The sequence below is a fragment of the Eretmochelys imbricata genome, chromosome 1, assembly GCF_965152235.1.
Source record: "Eretmochelys imbricata isolate rEreImb1 chromosome 1, rEreImb1.hap1, whole genome shotgun sequence".
NCBI classification, from domain to species: Eukaryota; Metazoa; Chordata; order Testudines; family Cheloniidae; genus Eretmochelys; species Eretmochelys imbricata.
In genome coordinates this window covers 132,563,520-132,589,574 of record NC_135572.1, presented here as the reverse complement: position 1 = coordinate 132,589,574, position 26,055 = coordinate 132,563,520, and the positions used below count along the sequence as shown (strand labels likewise).

The 26,055-nt window shown below is 39.5% G+C and overlaps 1 protein-coding gene across 2 annotated transcripts in view; it reads left to right on the top strand.

Annotated features, from left to right (window-relative positions):
- The window catches only part of ANOS1 (anosmin 1), a 177,780-nt gene extending 152,123 nt beyond the window's left edge, over window positions 1-25,657 (top strand). The window contains exons 10-14 of one of the 2 annotated variants that reach the window (XM_077807156.1): window positions 16,251-16,345; window positions 19,316-19,487; window positions 20,850-21,070; window positions 23,610-23,751; window positions 25,599-25,657. In XM_077807156.1, coding sequence (XP_077663282.1) covers window positions 16,251-16,345; window positions 19,316-19,487; window positions 20,850-21,070; window positions 23,610-23,751; window positions 25,599-25,657 — 689 coding nt within the window. The remainder of the gene's footprint in view (window positions 1-16,250; window positions 16,346-19,315; window positions 19,488-20,849; window positions 21,071-23,609; window positions 23,752-25,598) is intronic. The other variant, XM_077807157.1, reaches the window with a different exon arrangement.
- The last annotated feature ends 398 nt before the right edge of the window (window positions 25,658-26,055 follow it).

The window sequence follows — 26,055 nt, the reverse complement described above, 5'->3', positions numbered from 1 at the left end:
CAAGCAGTTCTGCCCCCAAAATATCCTATTTGCTTGGCAAGCCCAAATACAGAGAAACCACTGCTGATCATTCTTCCTGGATGGTGAAAGGATACACAGAGAGAATGCACATCTCCAGAGCAGTGCTATGTGGTGGTATATAAGGAAGGGCTTTAGGGCACAGGTTGCAGGGATGCAATGTATTGTGAGAAGAAAAGTGATGATGAGGAGGAGGGAGGTGGGCCTTAGTCCCCCCTCGACATGAGTCCTGGCCCCTCTCCATGGCCCCATCCCTGTTCCTCCTCTTGCCCCGTGGCCAAGCCGGAAGCTGGATCTGGGCAGTGGTAAGAGCTGCCCAGGGAGCTCAGGCTGCTGTGGGAAGCACTGGACCCTCCACCTGCTCTGAGTGGCATGCCCCAGAGGGTGGGAAAACAAGCCAGGGACACCCCAGCCCCCCACCCAGGGCAGGTGGAGGGTCCAGGACTCCCCAGGTGGCTCTTACCACTGCCTGGCTCTGACTTCCGGCCTGGCCAGGGGGCAGGGTCTTGGGGGGGGAGAAGAGGAGCAGGGGGAAGGGCCACAGAGATGGGTGGGGCCTTGTGCCCTCCCCCCCACCAATTCTACCAAGGTTCTGGCACTCCTGCTTGTACTCCACATCCTGAGGGTGCGGAGAGGATTCCACACCCCCTTAAAGTGCCCTTTGTAAGATTTTCTGCCGGGGGGTAGAATTTGGCCTTATGCAAAACTCCCATTGAAGTAGATAGTGGTTTGGTTGAGTGAGGCCAAAAGGCCTCAATCTGCATGTGGCATTCCCATTGAAGCCAGTGGGACCTCTCTGTAGGACTGGGCCTAATATCAGGATTATAAGAAAGTAAAACCAGAAAATGAATGTAAATGGAGAGAGAATAGGGCTTCCTGGCTGCCCTGCATATGCCCATTTTCTGGCCTGCCTCCACCTAAGTTTGGGACTGTGCTGATTGTCAACAGAGGTCATGCACCAGGATTCAACATAATATCTGCCAGCATATGCACTGGAGTAAATGTGGGTGAGCAATACATTCTGATAGCAGGAAAAATCTTTACTGGCTTCATGTGTTTTATGATCCCCTGCTTCTCAGTAAATATAGCGCCTAACAACTTCTTTTATGTTTTCATCTTTCCTAAAAGACAAATGCCATAAAATGTAAGTGTCTAATTAGGTTTGGAAGCCAAAAAGGGCTTAGCTTTCACTGCCTTCCAGAATCAAGTAGGGATTGTTACACAGTGTATCAGTTTAGCACAGGGGTAGGCAAACCTTTTGGCCCGAGGGTCACCTCTGGGTATGGAAATTGTATGGCGGGCCATGAATGCTCACAAAATTGGAGGTTGGGGTGTGGGAGGGGGTGAGTGCTCCAGCTGATGGTGAGGGCTCTGGGGTGGGGCCAGAAATGAGGAGTTCAGGGCGGGAGGGGGCTCTGGGCTGGGGCAGCGGGTTGGAGCACAGGAGGGGGCTCTGGACTTGGGCAGGGGGTTGGGGTGCAGGCTCCGGATGGCACTTACCTCAAGCAGTTCCCAGAAGCAGCAGCATGTCCCCCCTCCGGCTCCTACATGGAGGTGCGGCCAGGTGGCTCTGCGTGCTGCCCAGTCCACAGGAGTCTGGAGGCAGAACTTGGGGCAGGGGCAATGTGTGGAGCCCCCTGGCTGCCCCTACATGTAGGAGCCAGAGGTGGGATATGACGCTGCTTCCAGGAGCTGTTCGGAGTCACAGTATGCACTGGGGGGGGCCAGCCCCCGACCCTGCTCCCCGGCTGGAGCACCGGAGTGGGGCAAGCCCTTAACCCTGCTCCCCAGCAGGAGCTCGAGGGCCGTAGTTTGCCCACCTCTGGTTTAGTACGATGATCAATATCCCCACGTGCAGTTACTTGAATATATGCTAACAATGATAGTGGTTTTGCCTTGTAGCTATCTATAAATGTGCATCTCAAATTAATGTCCACATAAAAATACATTAAAATAAATACCAGGTCTGAAGTCACATCCTACCAAAGGAATGATCCCTTTTCCTCTTGACTTTTACAAGTGATTTTTAGGAACCCTGAAGATTCTTCGATTCATCATTGAAATTACCCTTATCTTAGCTCCTCACATCCAGGCGCTTTCAAATCTTGGTGCTTATTTCTGCACGACATTTAAAAGATCTGGCTGTTCCACTCTATGCCCACAATTAAACTGTTCATCATCTCCTGACTTGATCACGTCAACCTACTCTTCTTTGGCTGTACAATATCCACCTTGCCCCCCATTCAGATTAATTCAAAATGCGATGGTTAAAATCATCTTCCTGACCTGTGAGTGTGATCATGGCTCCCTCTTCTTCACCACAGCAGATTCCAGCATCTTGTCTGTCAGGGATGCCTATGAATTTATATATTATGTAACTGTATATGCTTATCACTGTTACTGTTGTCCTCGCTCTGATGATTATAATCACTCATTGTTTTTAAAATTAAACTGAAAGTTCTTTGGGGGCAGGGATTCGATCTTGTTTTGCAGTTACACAGGTCCCACTATGATAGTGCCTTACTCCTGAATGGCCTCTGCTACTTTAATACAAATAACAATTAAAAGAGTTGTAGAAATCATGCTCATGTCTATCCCTAAAAGACATGAAATGGAACACATGGTGGAATGAAACGTTAAAGTAAGTATAGATCAGAAGTTTTCTACTCCCCCTCAAAACTCTATATTGTTTTTGGGTGCATGTTTTTTTTTTAAATATTCTAAATCTAACATTTTAATTTATTCAAGGAGCATAACAAATTCAGTAAAAATAGAGGTCTCATGACTTTAACAAGAATTTTGATCTTAGTACTGATGTCTTGGCCAGATAACAAATAAGAGAAGAAATTTACCGCTGCAGGTGCAAGTGGCTGTGGTATTCTTCTTCACTTATTATCATGAAGTTGTGAAGTGTTGCAGTGACCTATATTAAACAGCTCTCATGCTCCAAATCAGAGATGATTGTGTTTAATGTGTTTTATGTTTGTGATGATTGTGTTTTAATGATGGATGAAGTGCCTACTATATAGGGTGCTTTGTGGATCCTTTGAATTGAAAGACAGTTAAACTGAAGTAAAATATTGGTATAAAGACTATTTTTATCTGTAAGAAACCCTTTTATTTTAAATAAATAATTACATTAAATCTTCTCTCAATAAAACTTAAAACAATGAAATGTTGTTCATGTAGGATATTAATAATCATTAAGAAATTGTTTTTGTATACGTGGTTACAATGAGCTAGACCATTCTGCTGGGCAGGTTACTGATGTGTAGATGCGGGGCAACCACAGCTTTGGACTTGTGAAGTTTCCTTGGATTTCTGTCTGGAAACCAGGTTTATTCTTCAACCATGTATCGATCTATCTAAGAATTGCTACTGCTGCCCATGACTGTAGTATCTGAATATCTTCTATGTGAAATAGCTTAGCAACAGTAGAGTCCCTAGTGGTTTTTATAGTGTCTCTGGCTCTTCTCCTTTCTTAGGATTGTTTTTTTTGTTGTTGTTGTTGTTGTTGATTTGTTTGTTTCAGGTCTTTTTGTTTTGTCTTTGAATTTTGGATTTGTTGTTGTTGTTGTTGTTCCCACGGGGGGAAGTGCTAGATGGGAGTGCCGCTGTTGAGAAAATTGTTTTTATGAACGGCAGGGGTTTTCAACACTAGTCCTGTGGTTTCCTGAAGGCACAGGCCGTCCACTCAAGGCCCTCTAACTTTCTGGTGATGTTGTTGCAGCTGTCCCTGCAGCCCCAAACCAGCCCAACATAACCCCACACAGAAAACCTATATCCCTCTGTGGCACTTTCAAAAGAGTCTTTGTGGGCCAAGGGAAGAGAGGAAAGATGCAATGAAGACTAGACAGCCTCCTTCCATAACCTGACTTCTGTTCTGTCCATCCCAGGAAGTGTAGGGGATAATATATTATTTTACAACACATTTATTGATGGCTTTACTACACCCTCCAGTACATATTTCTATTTATGATTTCAGAGCATCTAATTATATTTTTATATATATATATATATATATATATATATATATGCATGCCAGTGAATGCCAGAGATTGGAAGGCCAGATTGACTTCTCTGGACTCGATCTTCTCCTCTTTATGGGCCTCATTCTGAATGTTCCATTAATATCACTGAACTTGGGGCATGCAAGCAATGTAGGATCTGTCCTTCTGTGTTAAAATAGATCACTTTTTGCAATAATATTCAGGCTGAATGCCGTTTTATGATGGCAATTATACATGCACTTCAGGATGTGTGTTAATGGGAATAACTCCCATGGAATCAAAAAAGAGGAACTTTATTCTCTATAGATCAGTGGTTTTCAAACTTTTTGTATTTGTGACCCCTTTCACACAGCAAGCCTCTGAGTGTGACCCTCCCCTTATACATTAAAAATGATGTGTGTCAGGGGGGTAATTTAATTTAATGGGGGCAGGGAGTTGACAGCTCCCAACCCCCATGTAACCACCTTGTGACCCCCCTGAAGGGTCACGAGCCCCAGTTGGAGAACCCCTGCTATAGATGTACTTCATAATTCTCATCGCATACTGCAGTAATTCTCATCAGTGAGAATAACATACTGTAATTTAGTGCAATGATTTCCTTCCAATGCAAAATGTCGCAGTACTGTGTCCTAAACCCATTGCTGCAAAACAATTGATGTTTTAGTGGCTCTTATTTAGGGATAATACAGCTATTTTTACTTAGGCAAACTCCCATTCTATCAGTATTCTGCCTGAGTCATGACTATAGCATTTGCCCCATATTAAACATAATTTTATTGAGTTCATCAGTGTTTCCACTTAGTGTTTAATTTTTTACCTCTTACTTTTGCTTGAAAGTATAGATGTTTAAAAAATATTTGTACTTGGCTTCAGATTTGATTCTTTGCTTTAATACTTACCAGAAATGCAAAGCAAAGCATGTCTTAAGAGGGATTGAAGCAGGGAGGGGCAAAAAATCTCTCCTGCACTGTCTGATAAATCAACTGAACTGGAATAATCAATTAAATTACAGGGAAGAATAAAACACAGGGCAAGGCAAAGCAGATAGAAAGCTGCCACAAAAGATTTTATAACCAGATCACTGGAAAACAAAACTAGCTTTTTCTTAGTGCAGGAAGATAAATGAAGTGACTGTTTGCTTAGACAGTTTGTTTGTAACAGGTCATTTTCATCCTGTAAGGTTAAAAATAATGTGAATGCTTCCCAGAATGATCTCTACCAGGCATTGGGTCCAGTCCGCAACCCTTCTATATGCAAGCAGTTCCATTAAATTAATGGGACTATGCAAAGTGAGTAAGGATTGCCGGATCTGACCCACTGGACAATACATTTGTTAGTGTGGAGAAATCAGCAGTGTTGCCCATGCATCGAGGAATTATTTCAGTTAGTAATAATTAATACAGGAGGGAGATCAATGTTTGAGTACATGGCTATTTACTAATTTATCATGATACTTTATTATACTTCCTCAAACAATTACACAGTTTCACTTTAAAGTATCACATTGGTCCAGATACTTCCCTCCAACAGGAAAATATCCCTGTGAAATAACAGCAAAGTTTAGGACAGCACATTTCCCTCACATCATCCCCATGAGAGCATGGGGACAGTGATCCTATGGAATAAGTGTGTGTGTGTGTCTGTGTGAGGAACCTCCAGCACCACTAAATGGGGGGAAGGGGGGGTTGCCCCAACTACAGGGATCACTGAGACCAGCTGTGTAGAAATTTCCTGTCCACATTGAATATTTGTTTCCCAATTGGCTTACATGGTGCTTTTGGCTTCCTCATCACTGCTGAGCAATCCTACCTTTTCCAGGAGGAGCTAATATGATGATGGGGAAATCAATGCTCATTTACCAGCATTAATCTCAGTGGGAAATTGCTAGGGCATTTAAACAACCTGGGCCAGAGGGGTATTCGGCATTGAGCAGCTTCTGCCTAGCTCTGGGTACACTGGTGTTGCATAGTTCCAGAACAAGTGCAGAGCCCCTCCTGTATGTTACTGGTGTTGAGGGACTTCTTTGTGTGTGGGTATATGAGGCATATGCGGCACTCGCACAGCGACCCTCCCCTCGTTGGCCTTTTGCTGCCCTCCATTCGGAGGAAGGAAAGGGTAGCATTCAGCCAACTCTGGTTATATTGGTTATACTTTTATAAGCTACAACAACACTTAAAGTATTTATTTCCTATATGCTTAAATTCTGGGTGCCTATCCCTAAACTTTAAGTGCTGGCAAAACTTAAGATCCACCTGGTGAAAGCCATGAAACAATAACATATAAGAGAATTAATAGTAAAACATATAGCATATAAGTTGGATGTGTAATTGATGGATGAGATGAACAATAATGGTGAAATTCATGCTTCCCAGGTGGGAAACACTGAATGCAATACACCCACCAAACAGACAGTCCCCAGGACTGCAGCAAAATCTCTTCATGGCCACAGTGGGCTGGAATAGTGTCTTCAGATTTCAATACCCCCTACATGGAAACAGTGCCCCTTGCCCATGATTCAATCCCAAACCTCCTGTCCATACCTACATAGCAGACCTCTCATCCCTGCCTGCATATTCAGCATGGATATAGATGCTCTGTGCATGTCTGTTTCAACTGTGGCTTCCTTGTATAATGACTCTTCTCCAGTCCTCCATGAGACTGAACCTCACCCCAAACTATAAGTAGTTGTGAAAGACCATAGGCGTCAACCCTTCAACCCTTTGCCCATATTTAACTTCACTCCTGAGCACCAACTTTTCCTTTTCCCTGGGGGTGCTCCACCCCCGTTCCACCCCGAGGCCCCGTCCCCATTCTGCCCATTCCCCTAAAGCCCCGCCTTCACGCTGCCTCTTCCTGCCCCTGTTCTGCCCATTTCTCCAAGACCCCACCCTCACTCCACCTCTTCACGACCCCACTCTGCCCCCTCCCGGAGGCCTTCCTCCACCCTCCCTCAAGCCCCTCCCTAAGCTGCCAAACAGCTGTTTGGCAACAGCACTGCCTCCTATCAGCTGATAAGCAGGGGTGGCAAACAGCAGTGGCTGGTGGGTGCTGAGCACCCACTATTTCTTTTCCATGGGTGCTCCAGTCTTGAAAAACCCATGGAGTCGGCACCTATGCTCCCGAGTGTAGTAGTCCTGTTGATTTCTTTTACATATTTCCAAGGATCTCTATTGCTACCAACTTCAAGAATATAATTTGTTTTGAGTAGAAGTTTGAACAGCACAATTTCTTTCAAGTTTACATTAAAAGATCAAATAGAAAACAGAGGGCAAATTAAAAACAAAACAAAACATGCCATGAGTGTAGTCCAGGGTGTGCTTACCATACTGTGGAATTTTATAAGATTGCTGACAAGACATGCAATGTAATATTAGCTGGGAAATTTCCAGAGAAGACTCATTTTAACAAGGAATTTAAAAAAAAAAACCTATGTATTGGCTAACCATTGAACAAACTGTTTGCCCAAATTAGTTAGTTTTTTCTACTGTTCAAGAAAGATGGGTATGTTTCCAAAAACATCATCTTTCTTTTGCCGCAGTAACATCTGTTTATACAGTTTACATTTTTCACTTTTTCAGATTCGTTCTTGTCTAGTTAACCATGATCAGGTCTCTCTATAAAGTGAATTCTTCTAATCACTGTTAAGCCACATATGAAGATATTAACATTTCACTCATTTGGAGACTTGGCCTATCAGTAGCAGTTAACTAACCACCTTGACTAAAGGGCAGATTTTCAAAGGTGTTTAGGCACTTAAAAATACAGATAGTTCCCTAGTGGGATTTTCAAAAGCACCTAAGCAATGAGAGTTATGTGCCTAGTGAGATTTTCAAAAGTATCCATCTGTATCTTTAGGCACCTAAATACCTTTGAAAATTTGGCCCTGAGTAGTTAGCCTGAATCTTAGCTTCATATGGTACCAGACATGGAAAAGTGCGGCATTATAGTTTCTACAATCGGCAAAATTTCCCTTTAAAAATGTGGGGTGCCTGTGGACATTGCTGGCAAACAGAACTCTCAGTAAAATATATTGTTTTGTGTACTCTACCGGGCTCACACCAAATTCCTGAATACAAATACTGTTAATCATCAGTGCAGTATGTGTCCAGATGTGGATACACCCATTGTAGCTTGGGCCCATCTTTAAATTACACACTTTCCATTAATGTCATTCTTTGAAGGGAATTACCATTTTATTATCCAAATGATATGTGGGAGAGGGAGAGGGAGAGAGTGTTTTAAATGGCAGAGAGTTCAGAACCAAATTCTTAACAATTTAAACACAAACACTAATATTCCATATTAGAGCAGGAAACTATAGATTACCTTTTGAAAGAACTGTTTATTTGAATGAAGTTTAAATGCCAGCCAAGGGTTCTTTTGGTGTTTATTTTAATTGTGCTGTATGAATAAGTGATCATTAAAGGTGGAGTGTTTTTTTCAGAGCTGTCATGAGAACCATAACTACGTAACAATAAAATCCACTGCTTGGCATTTTGGAATCTTTTCTTCTTATGCCATTGGATGGGTAAAGGAACAAACAGATAAACTGTCATGTAAATGCAATTGCAGGAGAAAACATACCTAGGACTACATAGGAGGTGAAAAAAGAGGAGAGGAGCAGCAAAATTTTTGCAGGAATGTAAAGGACTTTTATGGGGATCTCCCCCCCTCCCCCCCCCCACACACACTCTAAACTATTAGGACAGTATAGGACACACCTAAAGGAAAAGAGTTTTTGTTACTTGAATATTAAGATTAGGATCTCATCCTGAGATATGTTCCACAGGGGGATGTCCTGAATATTACCGGAAATGCCATTGAGAATTCAGCCAGTGAATAGATTCATTTTTCCATCTGAGTTTCAGTTCCCTAGCTTTGGAATAGAGTTTATAATGTTTGCAAAATACACCATTTCACAGGAGACATAAAAAGGCCTGTTTGCTTGCAGTCTCTAAAAAACCCACAGCACTTTTTGCAAGAAGAGTGTTGTAAACTTTAGTAGGACAGTAGTCAAATTCCAGATTAGATACCAGTAATTACATTCTGCCTGTCTTCAGTTTCTTCACTCTCTTTCTTAAGCCATTTTATAGCGTTTCTATGTTCTGTCAAGTAGTTGCGACTGTGTGGGTCACCATAGATTTAGCTGCTTTTAGCAGTGGAGAGAAAAGTAGATAAGAGGAACAACATAAATGAATAAATAAATACATAAAATCACATGTATTTACTTGAACTTTATCCATGTTCATGCCTCTTCTTTACATTTGCTTTCCAGGCGCATTACAGCAGTTGAGTTTTACTTATACAAATGCTCATGAAAAGTAAATTTTAAGCTTGCATGTTTCAGTATTCACCCAGGGCTGAAGCATGGCCCAGCTACCATGGTGTCACAAAGGTAAAAGATGTCTCCTTTTGCCTATGCACCAGCTACTGATATCATGGGTAGCGATGTGGGTGTGGAAGCAGGTTCCACTGTGCCACTATGCCTCCTCCCTGTGCAGGAGGGGTTGGGCAGTGAGAAGAACCTTGGCTCTACTCCCTCCAGCCCACTCAGCAATGTAGATGCCTTGGCTTACCAAGGGTTGTATACTGCGAGGGAATGGACCTGGCACAGTTTTCTCCCTCCCTCAAGTGGCAGAAAGTCAAGAAGAGAGTCTATGACTTGGAGATTCAGAATCACCCTCCTAGGCTGCTCCAAGGGCAGCATAACACTGTTGATGCTGGGCAGATCATCATGTTACCATCAGCCCTGTGAAAATAGTACATTCTATATAGGATGGTGGAATACTGCTCATCACAGCATATGTATGCAGCTCGCCAAATCTCTTGCTATAGCACTTGCCACAGAGACAGTTAAATAAGCTAGAGAAGTCTTTAGACAAGCCCCTTTCAACTAAGACTTCACCAGCTTGGTGTGAATGTAATTTTGTGATGTGCAGTTAAATTTAAAAACTTTAGCCAGTCAATAAATCTTGCAGTCATCTAATTTGTGTAGAAATAATGCCTTGGCATAGGTCTGCATGATCCAGAAAGGAAATTGTTTAACTTCCCTCATCCTGTTTATCTTCTGCCTCTTTCTAAGAGACTCAAAGCCCTAGAGACATGTTCAAGCCCTTCTCCTGTTAATAAGATGCATACTCCTCCATGACGTGATCCTGCCAGAGGCCAAGCATTTTGGCCATGATCCACTTAAGCACATGCTTAACTATTGAAGTCAACAAGACTGCTCACATACTTAAGTGCTTTATTGAATCAGGGCCAAAGTGCTCAGAATCTTGTAGGATCAAACCCGTAATAAGGGAACAAAAACCAAACCACATCACTTATGTGGCTAATCACAACCAATCAACACCTTTCAAATAATATGGAATACTTGAAGCAAACTATTTGTCATCTATCTATAGAGTAAGGTACACACACAACAAATGACTTGAGTAATTTTGAATACGGAATAAATTAAAGGAAATTACAGTCTGCCTGTTTCCAAAAGTAGACTGAATTTATTTTTACATTATTCAATGTAAATAATTTGCTCAGCTCTGATAAATATCCCTTTAGCAACACAGTCTGTATATTTAGCTAGTTACATTTGTCTAATTTGTTGGGGTCCTTTGTGATGAAAGACACAACATATAAATACACAGTATTATCATATACTAAAACACTAATTTGGCTTAAATTTGTTACTTGTACTTGAAACATTCCAAATTAGATTTTTTCATGCTACCCCAATAAAAGCTTCTTTATTTCTAGTTTCATAGTCTTCATTTGATCTTTTTTTTTTTTAAACTACATGTAGGCACATTTCTTTCCACTGTGAATTATCACCCACACCACATTGTTCCAAATTCTCTGGCAAACACAGAGATCAGTTCAGTGTTAGTGTACAAGGGGGATCTGTAGCTGAAGCTTGAGTTTTCATTGGATTTAAATCCTAGACTATGCTATTCTTGTTGAAATCTGCTTTGAACTATATAATGGGCCAAATTCTCCCTGTGCACCAAACTTCAATTGCCAAATTTGAACAAATTTTATGTAAATCTTCTGTACAGATTTACATTAAATGTGTGCAAACTTGGCAATTTAAGTTTGGTATGCAGGGACAATTGGAATTCAAAGGAAAGTCTGCAGAAAACTACGACTGGCTTTGGTGAAACTCTGAAAACTTAAGGTGAAAGTTTTGGAGGTGCTAGCCATACAAGCCGTAGCCTGTCACTAAGTTCATTGTGTTCAAGCAAGCCTTGTCTGATGGACTCTTTCAAATAAGTTTTCACAGTCCATTTGCTCATAAACAAATATCCTCACATGGAGAGCAACAGTATCCTGGTTGGCACTCATTAGTACTCTTGCACCAACATGTGTCAACAAACATGCACAGAACTAAATAATAATAATAAATAATAAAACTAAGCCCCACCTCATATATAATGCTTTTCAGCCACACAGCTCCAAGTTCCTTACCTAGGAGGTCATTATCATTAACCCCATTTTACAGATGGGTAAACTAGAGGGCACATAGATGAACTGACATGCCCAAGATCTCCCAGCAGTCCAGTGTCACCACTGGTAGTAGAACACAGCATTTCCAAGTCCCAGTCCAGTGCTGTATCCACGAGGTCGCATGAGCTCAAATACAAGGAGATAAATACCCTTTTAACTCTATAGGCCATCTCTCAGCACAATAGTGAGGCCACTTGGTGGGGTGGGACTGTCATACTGCTACTGCCCAAGCTATACCCCAATACCTATTCTAGCTATGCAAAAGACTTCAGTTTCCTAGATTGTTGACCTGACACCCTTCAGCAGCAAAACATACACTGTACCATAGGGAAAAAAGCATTTGAGGCAAAGAAAGAAGTTGTCTGTAGTAACATGATAAAAAAAATAAACCACATTTGATAAATTATTCACATAGCCAGTGTCAGGAGGAAAACACATCAGAACAGAAACATGGAATATGTTGGCAGAGAAAAGGAGTAGAGGTTACTTATTTTGTTAAGGTTTTTTACTATTTTACTAAGGTTTTACTATTTTAGTATGTTTTTTTTACTATTATTTTGTTTATTTTACAATAAACTTTAGAATCATTTTAACCAAAAATCCCAGCTGAGGAGTAGTAACAATATCAACTAAAATTGCTTTTGGTATTCAAAGTAAAACTAAGAGCTTCAAACACTGTTTTGAGATTACAAGATTTAGCAGATGTAGGATATATGCCTACAGGTCTGGAGTTACCCATATCTAGCCTTATTTAAATAAGGTTTTAATGGTTTAGGCAAAGCATTCCAACCTGGGTGCCTAAAGTTGGGATTCTAAATCCATATTTATGCTCCTGAATAAAAATGACCTGAGTCTGAAAGTTGCTGAGCTCCTGGAGCTCTCCAGGACTTCAGTAGGAGTTAAGGGTACTTGGTAAAGATGTTTGAAAAATGCCAATTATTTGGCATTGGGAATTTAAATAAAAAAATCTTCTTTTCATTTTTGTCACAATTTCCCATTGATTACTCAGTTTTTTTAATGAAAAAAACCCTGACATTTTTGGGTTTAAAAATGTTAAAAAATTGTTTTCTGTTTGTTTTATGTAAAAAAAACCCAGAAAGTTATGTCTTTGTTTGGTTGGTTTGTTTTTTGCCTTTTTGCAAAAATCTAAATGACTTTTCATCTAAAACTTTTCAGTGGCACCTCTGAAAATCAACTCACTTCTATTCAGGCATCTAGGTTTGGATATAGGGCACCCATTTAGGAAAACTTTTAAGCACATGCTTAAATCCATCCCAATTCAAGGTAGCAAGGCAGCAGTCTTTTTGTTAGTCTCTTTAATTTCAGAAGTTATAGTTACAAGGAATAGCAAGGTTTTCTGCTAAAACTAGCTATGATAATGAAATAATCCTACTGCATATTGGATATTCTTACTAATTTTAACTTCACAAACAACTTTTCATATGTGACTTCCAGGCATGCCTATAGATTATAGTGAATTAACTTCAACTGTCTATAATCATGAGCCTTGGTGACTCTGCCATTAGACTAAAAAGCAGCTTGAATTGGTTGCCCATTGCATTATCAGCTAGAATTACTACTTCCATGTTTATAGCTGATAGATGAACAAAAAAATCCAAAGAAAAGTACAGTAGTGATCTCAGTAGGGACCAATCCACATTGCTGATGGGAAAAGCTACAGTAGGTTTTTCTTTTGCATTGTTTAAATCTCACAGATTTATACTACCCATAGATGAAAACCCTAGAGTCATACAATTTAGACTCACAGTTAGCACCCTAATAAAGAAAAAGGAAATGTATTTTCAGAGGTTTAGAAAAGTTTCTCACTAGAAACTTTGGCTTTCATATCTCAGCTATGCTAGATCTATTTGTTTTCAAATATATTAGGATGTAGTTATTTTTAAAGGTGATGTTGTTACAAAACGTGTATCCTGCATAAACAAAGCATGATTTTTTTTTTATATCTGTTACTCTGCCAAAGCAAAAACATCCCTCCAACCATTGAAAAAGTGCATTGCTAACCTAGAGACTGTTTTTCCCTCCCACATTTCAGTTTTCTATCCGAAATCATGGATGTGCTATAGAGTTGTGGTTTGTGTTGGTGGGTTTGGGGGTTATTATTTTCTATTTCCTTTCAATCTTCTTGCTAGCCAAAATGCCTGAACTCTTTTTTTGCTCAAACTCTCTAAAAATGTCCAGAAACAAGACCTGGAAAGTTTTATCCCCAAACGAACAAGTTTAGGAAAATCAGCTCAATGAAAAAGGCCCTTTAGAATGGAAATACAGTGAGTAACCTTAACTGTATCTATTACTATTCATGCATTCCAGCCATGACTGGTTATATATATGTTGAGATAAGTTTTTGAAGTAATTATAACTGTTTATAAAACTAAAAAAAAATAAAGGAATGTGGTTTTGGTGTGGCAGTTATGTCTAGGTGATCAGGTTGTTACTGGGATATGAAATGTGAATGATAAAAAAACAACAACAGAAAACATGAGTAGTAATTAGAGATATTACAGACTTTCTTCACACCAGCCCAGCAACAATCTCATTGAATCCAGCAGCAGGAAGCCTCTTGGAAAGTTGTGTTTTGAGTTCACTTCTTAGCTTCCCCACCCATGTAGAGAGACAAAGAGGTTGCCACTGCCTGAATGGATAGGCAGGAAGGAAGGAAGGAATGAGGTGTGAGCAGGGTACACGTATGCCCAGGTGGAAAGATCAGATAACAGGTGGGGAGCTGGACAGAGTCCCACAGTTCCCATAGAATTTCCTATCTGGCCAAAACCTGGAAAGATATTTAAATATTGTGTTGAAAGCCTAATTTCATGAGATTTCCAGTCTGAGGATTAGCTAAACTCGAGACTGGTCAGTTAGGATACTTAACCAAAGCAAACTTTTGAAACCTCAAGGTTCATAGAATCAGAGAAATGTAGGACTGACAGGGACTTTGAGAGGTCACCAAGTCCAGCTCCATCTTTCACTGGTTGTTCATATGGAGGTGTTCAATGGTCTATTTGAAATATTAGTGGTCTTCTCTGGTTCTTGGTGGACAGGTGACCAGTCCTCCCTCAATCTGTGACAAAGCCTACAGCAATACTTTTATCTAATGACTAGAGAGTGTATTGAATTTAAAGTTTGAATGGCTCTATAAGTGGTCTGCCTTGTGTAAGTATACTTTAAAAGAGTAAATTTTTGATGATCAGAAAGTAGATCAATAAGAAGATTCACTATACAGTCATTCAGCAGAGACTTCAGATGGTTAATAGAATAGCACTGAGTTTTCAGGTCTCTAGATGCCAGATGATGGACTGCATGTCCTATGTGTTTGTCTCAGGAGAGGGAGCGAACAGAGAATAGGAAATAATTGAATAACTCAGAACAGATGAAATCAGATGAGACCTACTTGCCGATGCATTGTGAGTGTGTATCTCCCTCTGACAGGTACGTCTAATGGCAAAGCCACAACGGTCAGATTCAAGTGAGAACACCTACCTTTTAAAAAAATATGCAAGAAAATAATTAGAACACAGTTGATTATTTCTTCATTCATTTCTTATTGAAAACTTTTTGGGCTTCGAGAGCAGTCATGAAAATAATTATCATATATGTTGTTATGAAGACAACAGCTACAAAAATCCATTTTGAGCAAACTTCCAATCAGTCTTTCTTACCAAACTCCATTTGTGCTAGCTTCAGAGATCACTTATTTTGTCTTTAATTTGTAATTCCTCTCTTCTGCTTCCAAATTGCTCATAGCAGTCTATTGCCAGATCAACCCTAACGCCATCAAAGGTATTTCTTTTCCCTTCCAGAAAACCATAATCATGCACTTGACATGAGTAACTCTGGCATAACAAGTTAATTACTATAATAGACATTTAATGTTTATATCCACTATACATAGAAATATGAATACTCCAGGAAAACAACAAGATGCATTTGTACCACCATGTTGCGTTTTCTTTCTCAGTTCTTCATTTTTCTTTGTTTTGCCCCAGTCTGCTTTATCATACAGTCTGCATTGAGAGGATTGGTTATAAATTTTATGCCTGCCACTACAATTCTGTATGGAGCTCTCAAAGAATTTTTACTAGAAATCACTCTGATAATTAGGGAATTTCTGTTGTAAAGTCTGCACCATTGAAGTCACGGAAGTTTTGCCACTGGTTTCAATGAGAGCAAGATCAAGCCTTTAGTATTGTTCCTAAGAGCTGTGACTAGATTTTCAGTTGGCTACATGTGGAGGCGGTTTCATGATACATTCTGAAAGTATAAGGTTCAGGGAAATTTTCACACATGTCCAAACTCAGCTTTACCGAATGGTGCCATGCAGCAGCGTTGCAATGTTTTGACAATGTAAACAGTTACAGATGGTTGGCACTGAGTCATTCCCATCATTCCCAAGATATTTGGCAGCATATACCATGGGGATTTTTTCTCCCTCTCATCAACACTTAAATTTCTGCTAAATCCCCCCCCCCTTTTTTTTTTAGTTCATCCTTACTGTGCTCACACATGGATTAAGTTATTGACATGTTTAATATTCTCTTCTTTTTGTTCATGGGCACTTTAAGTGCTTTTGAGCAGCAAGGAACTGACACTTCCAAAGTTCTTAAAATCCCTTCGTTTTATATCCAGAAAAGCCAGGAAAGCTGCAGATGGCTAAAGCATAACTGTAATGTATATTTTCCTTTTTGTATTGCTGTTTTGTTCATTTAGACACTAGTATGAGTCGATATCACGTCCAGTGGTTCCCAGAATCCTGTGTGCACAATGAAACTAAAGGGCCTGAAAAAGCAACTGGCCTGACCTATGTAAGTTGAAATTCAGTCCCTTGCTTAACTTGAAGTGGTTTTCAGTCATTGGGTATGGTGGGAAAGGAAGAGGGAAGTGATATGTAATAGCATGCAGAATGTTTTATACCTGTCATTGGTACAGTAGGAGTGGGGTTTTTTTACTTCACTGCAGAGTAGTGATATATTTGGCTTTGTTGATTTAACCAACATGAAAGGTAATCTAAATGAATGTATTGCATTCAAATGCTTTACGTGGGTATCTGAAGTGTTCATATTACACTACAAGGCAAACCTGTTTGTACAATGCATATATGCTTATACAGTATCTAGGTCAACAGGGACCTGATCCATGATTAGCACCCCGGGAACCACTACTATACAATTACTGAATATTAATCTAAATAAGCAGCTAGGCTTGTTTTCAGACATAGAGAGGATCCATATGCGAGGCTCCCCCTGAGAAGAGTAAGAGATGAAGAAAAGAGCCTCACATTATAGATGCTAGACATTAACCCTGGAAGATGCAAAGATATCACAGTGATTCTCCATCACTAGCAATTTTAAAATGAAGATTGGATTTTTTTTAAATATATACTTTAGTTCAAACAGGAATTAAATTAGGGGAAGTCTTATGGCCTGTATTATGCAGTAAGTCACACTAGATGATCACAGTGGTCCTGTCTGGCCTTACAGTCGATGAGTGGTGCAGTATAAGAACCTGAATAGAAGAGAGAAAGATTCTAAATTACTATAGTTATGTTTAATTAAATATTATATCCCAATTATATTTTAGCAATGGCATTTCTTCCTACTGAATGTATTATCCAATCTAGTACCACTCTACTCAAGTAATATGTTATACAAATATTACATTACTGAAATGTCAAGTCAGTGAATAATGAAGGAAACTCAATATAAGAAGACGTGATCAGCCTTTCTTTTTTACCCTGTGCTATAATAAGAAGTCAACTCACTGAAGTTAATGGCAAGTAAAGTGAGACTAAATCAAAGGGAATAGTTGTAATTTACTGCTGTCAGAGAGTCAAATACTGTACATGGATTTAAAAAGAGGATAGATAATTTTGTAATCAGTAACAACATTTGGAGTTATGCATGCTAAGGTAAGGGAAAGCTAATATAATTAAATAAGTTTATTGCCACTAGAGGTCAGGAAAGATTTTTTTTTCTCCATGAATAGCATTGCACAACTGGCCAGGTGCATTATGGTTTTTTGGTTTTCCTGTAAATTATTTTACAGTGATTAGTCTAGTCTGATTTGGCAAACCCTGTGTTTATTTGTAAGTTCCAATCAATACATTGAGATATTGAATATTATTCTAAAATAGTTAAGAAACTACCTTCAATAAACACATGGTTGCAAAGGGCCTGATGCTGAAAACCAAACTTCCTTTGGGTCTGATCCTGCTTCCGGTGATGTCAATGGCAAAACTCCCATAGACTTTACCAGATGTACAATCTGGCTCTTGAATAATCTTAAGTAGGAAATACAGGAGTCAGGTTTGCAGGATCAGCTTCTAATACTGTAACATTCTACTTCCAATATATCCTGAGCAATCTGATGTGATAAATAAGGGGCCTAGTCCTACAGTACTTACTCATGCCAATAGTTACCTCAGCATCAAAGTGGAGATTTGTTTACAAGTGCTGTTCTAAAAGGACTGCACTGGAATGTTTGAGTACTCCATTATTCATGCACTTTTCATGTATGCAGTGTTCCTGTAGCCGTGCTGGTCCCAGGATATTAGAGAGACAAGGTGGGTGAGGAAATATCTTTTATTGGCCCAACTTCTGTTGATGAGAGAGACAAGTGTTCGAGCTTACACAGAGCTCTTCTTCAGGTCTGGGAAAGGAACTCACAGTGTCACAGCTAAATACAAGGTTTGAACAGATTGTTGAGCATAAGTAGCTAACGCATATTTTAAGGGATCATTCAAGGTGAAGTGGCCTGTTAAAATATGTTGAAATATGTGTTAACTACTTATGCTAAACAATCTGTTCAAAGCTTGTATTTAGCTATGACACTTTGAGATAGTTTCCCAGGCCTGAAGAAGAGCTTTGTGTAAGCGCATAAGCTTGTCTCTCTCACCAACAGAAGTTGGTCCAATAAATGATATTACCTCATCCACCTTGTCTCTCTAATGCACTTTCCATGTCAGTTATGAGAAAATTTACTTAGCTTAGCTCTAACACTCTTCAGCTGTTTTCAAACACAGAGTACTAAAATTTTAGAAACACCTAAGTACTGTAAAGAACTGAAAATCAATGAGACTTGGAGATCCTAAGTCACTTAGGTGACTTTTGGAAATTTTACCAGAGGCTAGAATTTCTCTTATTAAACTTCCTTTGAACAAAAACATGTAGGCGGGGATTTTCAAAAGTATCAGGGCTCTTGTTTAGTTGTTACCTTAAAGATATCATTCTACATATAACGGTGTTTTATTGCTCAGTTGTGGATCCTTTTCTGCTTAGAGGAATAACGTGCTATATCAAAGGGTGGAAATAGGATGTCCTCAAGGAAAGACGTATAAGGCCTTCTTGGAATTTGTATGCACATTAAAAGGAGTTCTTAAATGTAGACTAAACCTGTCTTTCATCTCAGCTTAAATAATCTTCCTTACATTTATTTAATTGGATTAGCATTTTTCATCCTCACACTGCCATTCCCCACTGCCATCATGTCAAGGGAGTGTTCCTTGTGTTAGAAGTTAGCTACTTTGATGCAGCATGACTAAGGTATTGTATAGGATTGAAGAAAGTATCCAACCACCATAATAATGTTTTCTGATTATAATTTAATAATAATATAGGCAATATTTGCTTTGTTCTCTGAATAAAAACCACATTTGCATGTGCTAATCATGTAGAGAAAAATACACTTGACTAGGAAAAAAAACATTTAATCTTATGCCAACATTATGGTTTTAAGAAAAGGTTTATTCGCAGCATATACTGTTTTTCTTGGTCTAGGAAAACTACATAATTCTTCAGGACCTGTCATTTTCATGTAAATATAAAGTGACCATTCAGCCAGCAAGATCTAAAGGTCGTTTGAAGGCTGAAAGTATTTTCTTTACCACCCCACCTTGCTCTGCTCTTAAAGGAAAAAACCACAAGCACATTAGTTGTCCTGCTGAAGGAGGTAAGTCACGGTCTGAAGCACTTGCAGAGTAGATTTCAAGTGCACTTCTAGGCACTCAAAAACAAGTTTTGTAAAGCAATTCTCAAATGTGTTTTGAAAGACTCAGAATAAGTAGGGGAGACTTATTTTTGTGTCTCTGGATGTCCAGGTAATTACCAGGATATCCTGGTAAGTAATGTTTTTCAACATTAAAGAGTCATTGAATTCTTTTAGTAGGAAATTTGTCTAACAAACACTTTCAAAAATTTTCCTTGTTACAAATGCAATCAAATTAAATACATAGGGGTGTAGTTTTACCAACATGACAAGGTTATCATAGTATTGGTTGATCACTTAGATAAGAATTTCAGGGGATTATTCAAGTATATATTGTAGCAGTATTATGATTTACATTGCTATTCTTTTTTTAAGGACTTGTTTGTGCTGGAAAGTTTTAACAGTTATACAGATAGAATTATACAAATGTTAGTTATACCTTTATAATCCACCTTGTGAATACTCTTATTCCAGTGTAAGAGTGGCTGTTTTTGGTTTAACTTATCCCCTTTCCCAAATAAGCTATATAAAAATAAAATAAAATTAAAATTAACAAAGCACTTTTATACTGGTATAAATGTCCACACAGAGAGTTATACTGGAATAACTGTATCAGTTTAAATTCAAACCCTAGGTTATATCCAAAACTATTTTCCTGTGCTGACAAGGCCTAAGGCTGTATGTTTTAATTGCCAGTGCTTTGCACCTTATGTAGTTATTTACACCTTTCCAAAGTGAGTGTAAAATGCTCCCATTTTGAATTGACAGATTGTATACTACTTTGCATTCACTTTGCACAGGTAAGTGACCAGACAAAATACAAGTCAGTTAATAATCAAGCCATGGGACTATACTATACTTTTTACCAGATGCAATAATGAGAAGTTACCTTAAAACTCTCCTAAATTAGAGTTTATGCTGTTCCCTCTTCAGAAGTATCTTTACCTTTAAGAAAAGAGGTTGCAACAAGTTGGCAGAGTCCTGAGTAAACTAGATAAAGAAATGCAATAGACACATCAAGAAGCAGACTGTGACCCTGGGATCTCAAGCTATATTAACAATATTACCAGCAGGACAGTGGGGTGGGAGGAGGTATTGTTTTATGATCTTTGTGTGTATATAAAGTCTGCTGCAGTTTCCACGGTATGCATCCGATGAAGTGAGCTGTAGCTCATGAAAGCTCATGCTCAAATAAATTGGTTAGTCTCTAAGGTGCCACAAGTACTCCTTTTCTTTTTGCGAATACAGACTAACACGGCTGTTACTCTGAAATATTTCAGCTGTTCCTCAAAATTTAACTCATCCTCTTGCCTCAAATTTTTGCAGCATCAGTTCTCCCTAAAGTGCTGGCCAAACCCGAGAATCTATCTGCCTCTTTCATTGTTCAGGAAGTAAATATTACTGGTCACTTTTCATGGAAGATATCAAAGGCAAATCTTCATCAGCCCATGACAGGGTTTCAAGTCACCTGGGCAGAGGTTACTACAGAGAGCAGACAAAACAGCTTACCCAACAGCATCATTTCCCAATCACAGATACTGCCAGCGGTAAGTTTGTTTTCTTTTCATTGCTGGGGGCATTGCATGTTTGTGTGCATGGCTAATTTTGTATTTTTAGTCATGATTTAGCTGCCAGGCACCATTGCTTTCTCTGGTTCCGCATATGTGTCTGAGCAGGAAATGGGTTCACTTTTCCCCCTTGTTTGGGATACATGTCCAGTACAACTGCTCATCTTGATGACACATCAAACATTGTAATGTGTGTGATTGTCAAATTAGCAACCATATTTGAGATATGCCTTAATGAAGGCAAAGATCATCTAGGCAGCAGAAGATATTTTTCTTTTGATGATCAGGCTGCTCTGTTCACAGGATAGTAAGGATTTGTTAATTCTTTGTTCTCCAGGATGAGAAAATTAGTGGAGTTACCCTGAATGCAAGATAATTTCTCTCTCCTTTGTATTAACCTTCTCTCTGCTCCATCTGGATATATGCTTCATGGAAAATACAGCTCTTCTCCCTTTTCTGCAAATGTGTACCAAGGTATAAAGGGACACATCTTCACACTAACAGAGAGGGGACTAACAAGTTTCTCAGGGCCTGTTCAACACTAACAAGATGCAGCTGTGAGACTTGTTCTGCTGGAGTGGGCGGGGAAAGGAAGGGAGGAGCTTAAAAGGGAAAAGCTGCCTCAGGAAGGGCTGGGGGAAGAGGAAAAGGCTGCCCAGCTGAGAGGGAGATATCAACAAGCCTCATTGCTCCTGAAGCTATGCAACCCAGCCTCAAAGCAGCATGTCCCATGGAGGGGCTGGAGGTGGACCCTGTTTAGACTAAGCTGAAAGGGCTGACTCTGGAAGACTGACTGAGATCAAGGTCACCCTCCCTTCTCTTTAATTTCCCACAGACTCCCCTCTCCCAGAAGGGAAGAAAGAAGGGAGGGAACTTTTCTTTAGTTTGTTTGCTCCAAGAAGCCCCTTGGACATCTCTCAGGAGGTGAGAGAAAGGCATTGCAAGGACCTGAAGCAGGGTCTGGTGGGGACTTGAGGGGATTCCTGCCCCCCTTATAGGAACAGTTAAATAATGGAAATTCAAAATAGAACTAGATCTCTCCTCATATAAAGTGGGAGAAGACTTAACTTGCACTATTCCCCCTTTTCTTTGCAAGGGCTCCTTTGCTGGCTTCAGTTCCTCCCATGGTAGCAGCAGCAGGAGGGAGGATATTCAAGAGGTGTTGCCAACTCCACCAGAGGCAGAGATTGCTACTAAGCAACTAGGGCCTGATCCAAAGGCCAAGAAAGACAGTGGTCTTTACATTGACTTCAGTGAGCTAGATAAGGACAAGTAGCTGAGTACACTTTAAATGCTCTGTCTGTTGCCTGCCAGAAGAAAGTTCTGTGCCAGTTCCTGGAATGCTAGATGTAGCTATCAGGTGGAGCTTACTTTGTGTTTGTGCAGTGTTTGGTTCCACAGATCTTAGTTTAATGCCACTAGTCCAGTCCTAGGACTAGTCCGATGGATGGCTGTCTGGTGATTCTGCAGCCAAACTAACTTGGGAAGAAGTTGAATTGAAGGTCTGATTCTCCATTGTATTTCCTTGAGTCATTTACAAGTGTGCATTCTCATTTTAGACCTAATCTGCACTTATTTGTCTGGCTGTAAATGATCGTACAAGCTGCAAAGCAGTAAAAAGTCTGGCCCAGGGTTAATTAATATTCCATCTCTCACCACTTCAAAAATGGGATTAAAAATTAGGGGCCAGATCATTAGTCTGGGTAGCTGAGTGGATCTATACTAATTTTCACCAGCTGAGGCTCTTGCCCTTGACTCAAAAAGGGCATGAGTTTACAAATCAGTGGCAACTAAAGTCCGACATTGGCTTCTATAAAATATTTTGAGACGTACAATGTATTTGTTAACTGAAAAAAAACCATAAAACCTAGAAATAAACTCCATTCATGGCACTGACACTTTAATTTCAGGAAACCGACTAGAAAATTGAAGTTGGAAGTATCTGGAAGTGGAATCACAAAATGTACAAGTGAAATCTTAACTGTAGGGAAAGCTGTATTTTAAGGGAAAGGGGGGGAATATCCTATAGGTGAACTCAACGGATATGTTTACACTAGAAACATTACAGCTTCAGGGCTACAGCTGTGCCACTGTAGCACTGATTCTTACTGCAGTGACAAAGGGTTCTTCCGTTGACCTAGCTGAGTCTACACTAGGGTCACGGTTGGCTTAAATACCTCTCTCATTGGTATGAATGTAGCTAGGTTGACCTAAGATCTAAGTGTAGACCAGACCAGAGAACTGGCTTTATTTCCAATTCTTGCTCTGCCAAGTATTTTTTGATACCAACTCTTTAGGAATATGCTAACCAAACCAAAAGAGTAGTGAACTAAATAATAAATGTACAAAATCTTTAATATAAAACCTTAAGAAAACAAGCTGTGGGAATTGCAACACGGTTTTTAAAAAAGTATGTATGTGAGAAAAAAAGTATCTACTTAATGTACAATTTCTGGATGGAGCAATTGTCTATTATTTCTGGTAGACATAAGAATTTATTCCATTCATACATTTTTAGGATCATTATGTGCTGACTGTCCCCAACCTGAGGCCATCAACGCTTTACCGATTAGAAGTGCAAGTGCTGACAACAGGCGGGGAGGGGCCAGCTACAATAAAATCTTTCCGAACACCTGATCTGCTGCCATCTTCATCCCACAGTAAGTGTTGTGACCTGACATAAAAGTATTTGGACTAGTGTATATGCAGAGAAAGGCACTTAAAACATTGTCTACCGCAACAATTAAAACAAAGTCCTGGGGTTCTACTGCTCTAACCCTTTATACAGTGAGTAGTCTTAAACTGTTCTGTTTTTAGAGATATTATGGATTCCAGGGATATTCCCTATAACTAAAATGGAGAATCCTGCTGGAACATTTAATGGCTCTGAAACCAGAATGAACTTCTTAATTGCATCCACTGTATATTTACTGCACAGTTTTTGTTGTATTTCCCCCATATATAAATACATATAAAAGGAAAGTGAACCCAATAATTTTAGAATATTTAGCGCGTAAATAATGCTAGTGTTTCTCATAATCACTTTCTTCCCTCTAATGTAACACTGCAAATTTGCACAAGGTTTACTACAAACAATGGCTTAAAAAAAATTCAGAGCCACAAACTGCTAACCAAGGGACACTGGTAAATACTCTGTTATGATATCTAATGCTCAGTTACACAAATATTGGTTCAGGTTAAAAACAAACAATCTGCCTATTTGGTATTATAGGCTAAAATGGTAGCTCAGATTATCAGTCTCCAAAACCTGTTAAATCCAGGTTGCTTCTTTCTTTCTTTCTTTCTTTCTTTCTTTCTTTCTTTCTTTCTTTCTTTCTTTCTTTCTTTCTTTCTTTCTTTCTTTCTTTCTTTCTTTCTGGGGGAGGGGGGAAACTGCAAAAAGGTAGTTTAAGTGATCTGGTGATATTACCTCAGGGTCATGTCGAGGCCATTGCAAAGTATTGTAGCGAAGAAACTACACGTGTGCACAGCCAGTGCATTGCTTTGTGAGAAATCTGTGGATAAGAAATCTGGGATACAGAGGTGCTGTAGAGAGAAATGCAAGTAGTAAATCACTGGCTGAATTTAGGAATGAAGGGTTCTACAGCTATCAAAGGTTTAGAATACAGAGTATCTGACTTCTTGGTTATCTTGAAATCCAGACTAGATTAGAAGTGATCCAAAGCCTGTACCGTGTCCTGGCTTTCTGATGACCTATATGCAACACTTAAGAGGTGCACAATTAGTTCTTATCAATGTTTCCAGTCAACGCCCTGAGTTGTAGAGTATTTGCCACTGATTTCAACTGAAGTTTACATAGTAAAATATGAACTGTGGTTATTTTCTTCTCCCCCACAAAGACTATGCCCCCAAGCCATTGCACATTATTTCAGTTAATATTGTAAATTGATTGCACAATATAAACAAAAAAGGCAAATTATATTACTCATTAGACAATAAATGCTACCTACATTTATTTTTGCCCACATTTTAATGCAGTTAGATTTTAAGAAGCTGCTTACAACAAAATACTATTTTCTGAGCATTTAGAATAAGGCAGCTTAATTTTATGGGAACCCAAGAAATATCGAAGAAATTCATCCTGATCCGACAAAATAATTGACCTGCTTGGATCCTTCCACCCTTGCAGAATTCCACTGAAGTCATATGAACAGTGCGTGGGCGTGTGTCAGCACAGGCAGAGTGTTTTGCAGGTTCAGGGCCTTGTATGCAATTACTCCACTGAAAGGATGGATGGTCCAGTGGCAAACTGGGCTGTAAGAGACTCCGCTTCTAGTCTTGCTCTGCTGCAGACATTCTGTGTAAGTCACCTGGTCTTTCAGTTCTCTGCCTGTAAAAGGGGGCTAACAGCACGGCCCTGCCTTATAGAGGGGTTGTGGGGATAAAAGCGTCAAAGATTGGGAGGTTCTCAAATAGTACAGTGATGAAGGCCTAATTATTTTATCGTCTATACAGCAAAGGTGAATTCCCTTTCTTCTTTACTTAGGGCCTCATCTGAAACAGCACCATCCACATCACTACAAGCCACCCCCAGAAAAATACTAGACGGCTTCACATAATTAAACAAATCACTGAGAGAAAAACTGAGCTCTCACAAGAAGACCAGAAATATTCACATCTGTAGGAACAATAAATCATTTTTTTCCAGTGGAAGTTATCATCCTGTATGATTTGTAACTACTTCTACATAGTTTAAGCATGAAGAATAGTATTTGTACCAATGCCAGGATGAAATGTACAGCAACTATCCTGACAGTACCACCCCTATTCTGCTAAGTGAAGATTGCATCCAATTCAACACATCTGAGAAAAATCAAATGTATGTTTGTTGTAATAACATTTTATTTCCTAGGTTTAAAGTAGATTGAAAGGGTGCAGTGAATAGCAGAGGGTTTTGTTTTGCTAATCTTTATAACAATATCTGAGACATTGTTCTTTTATAT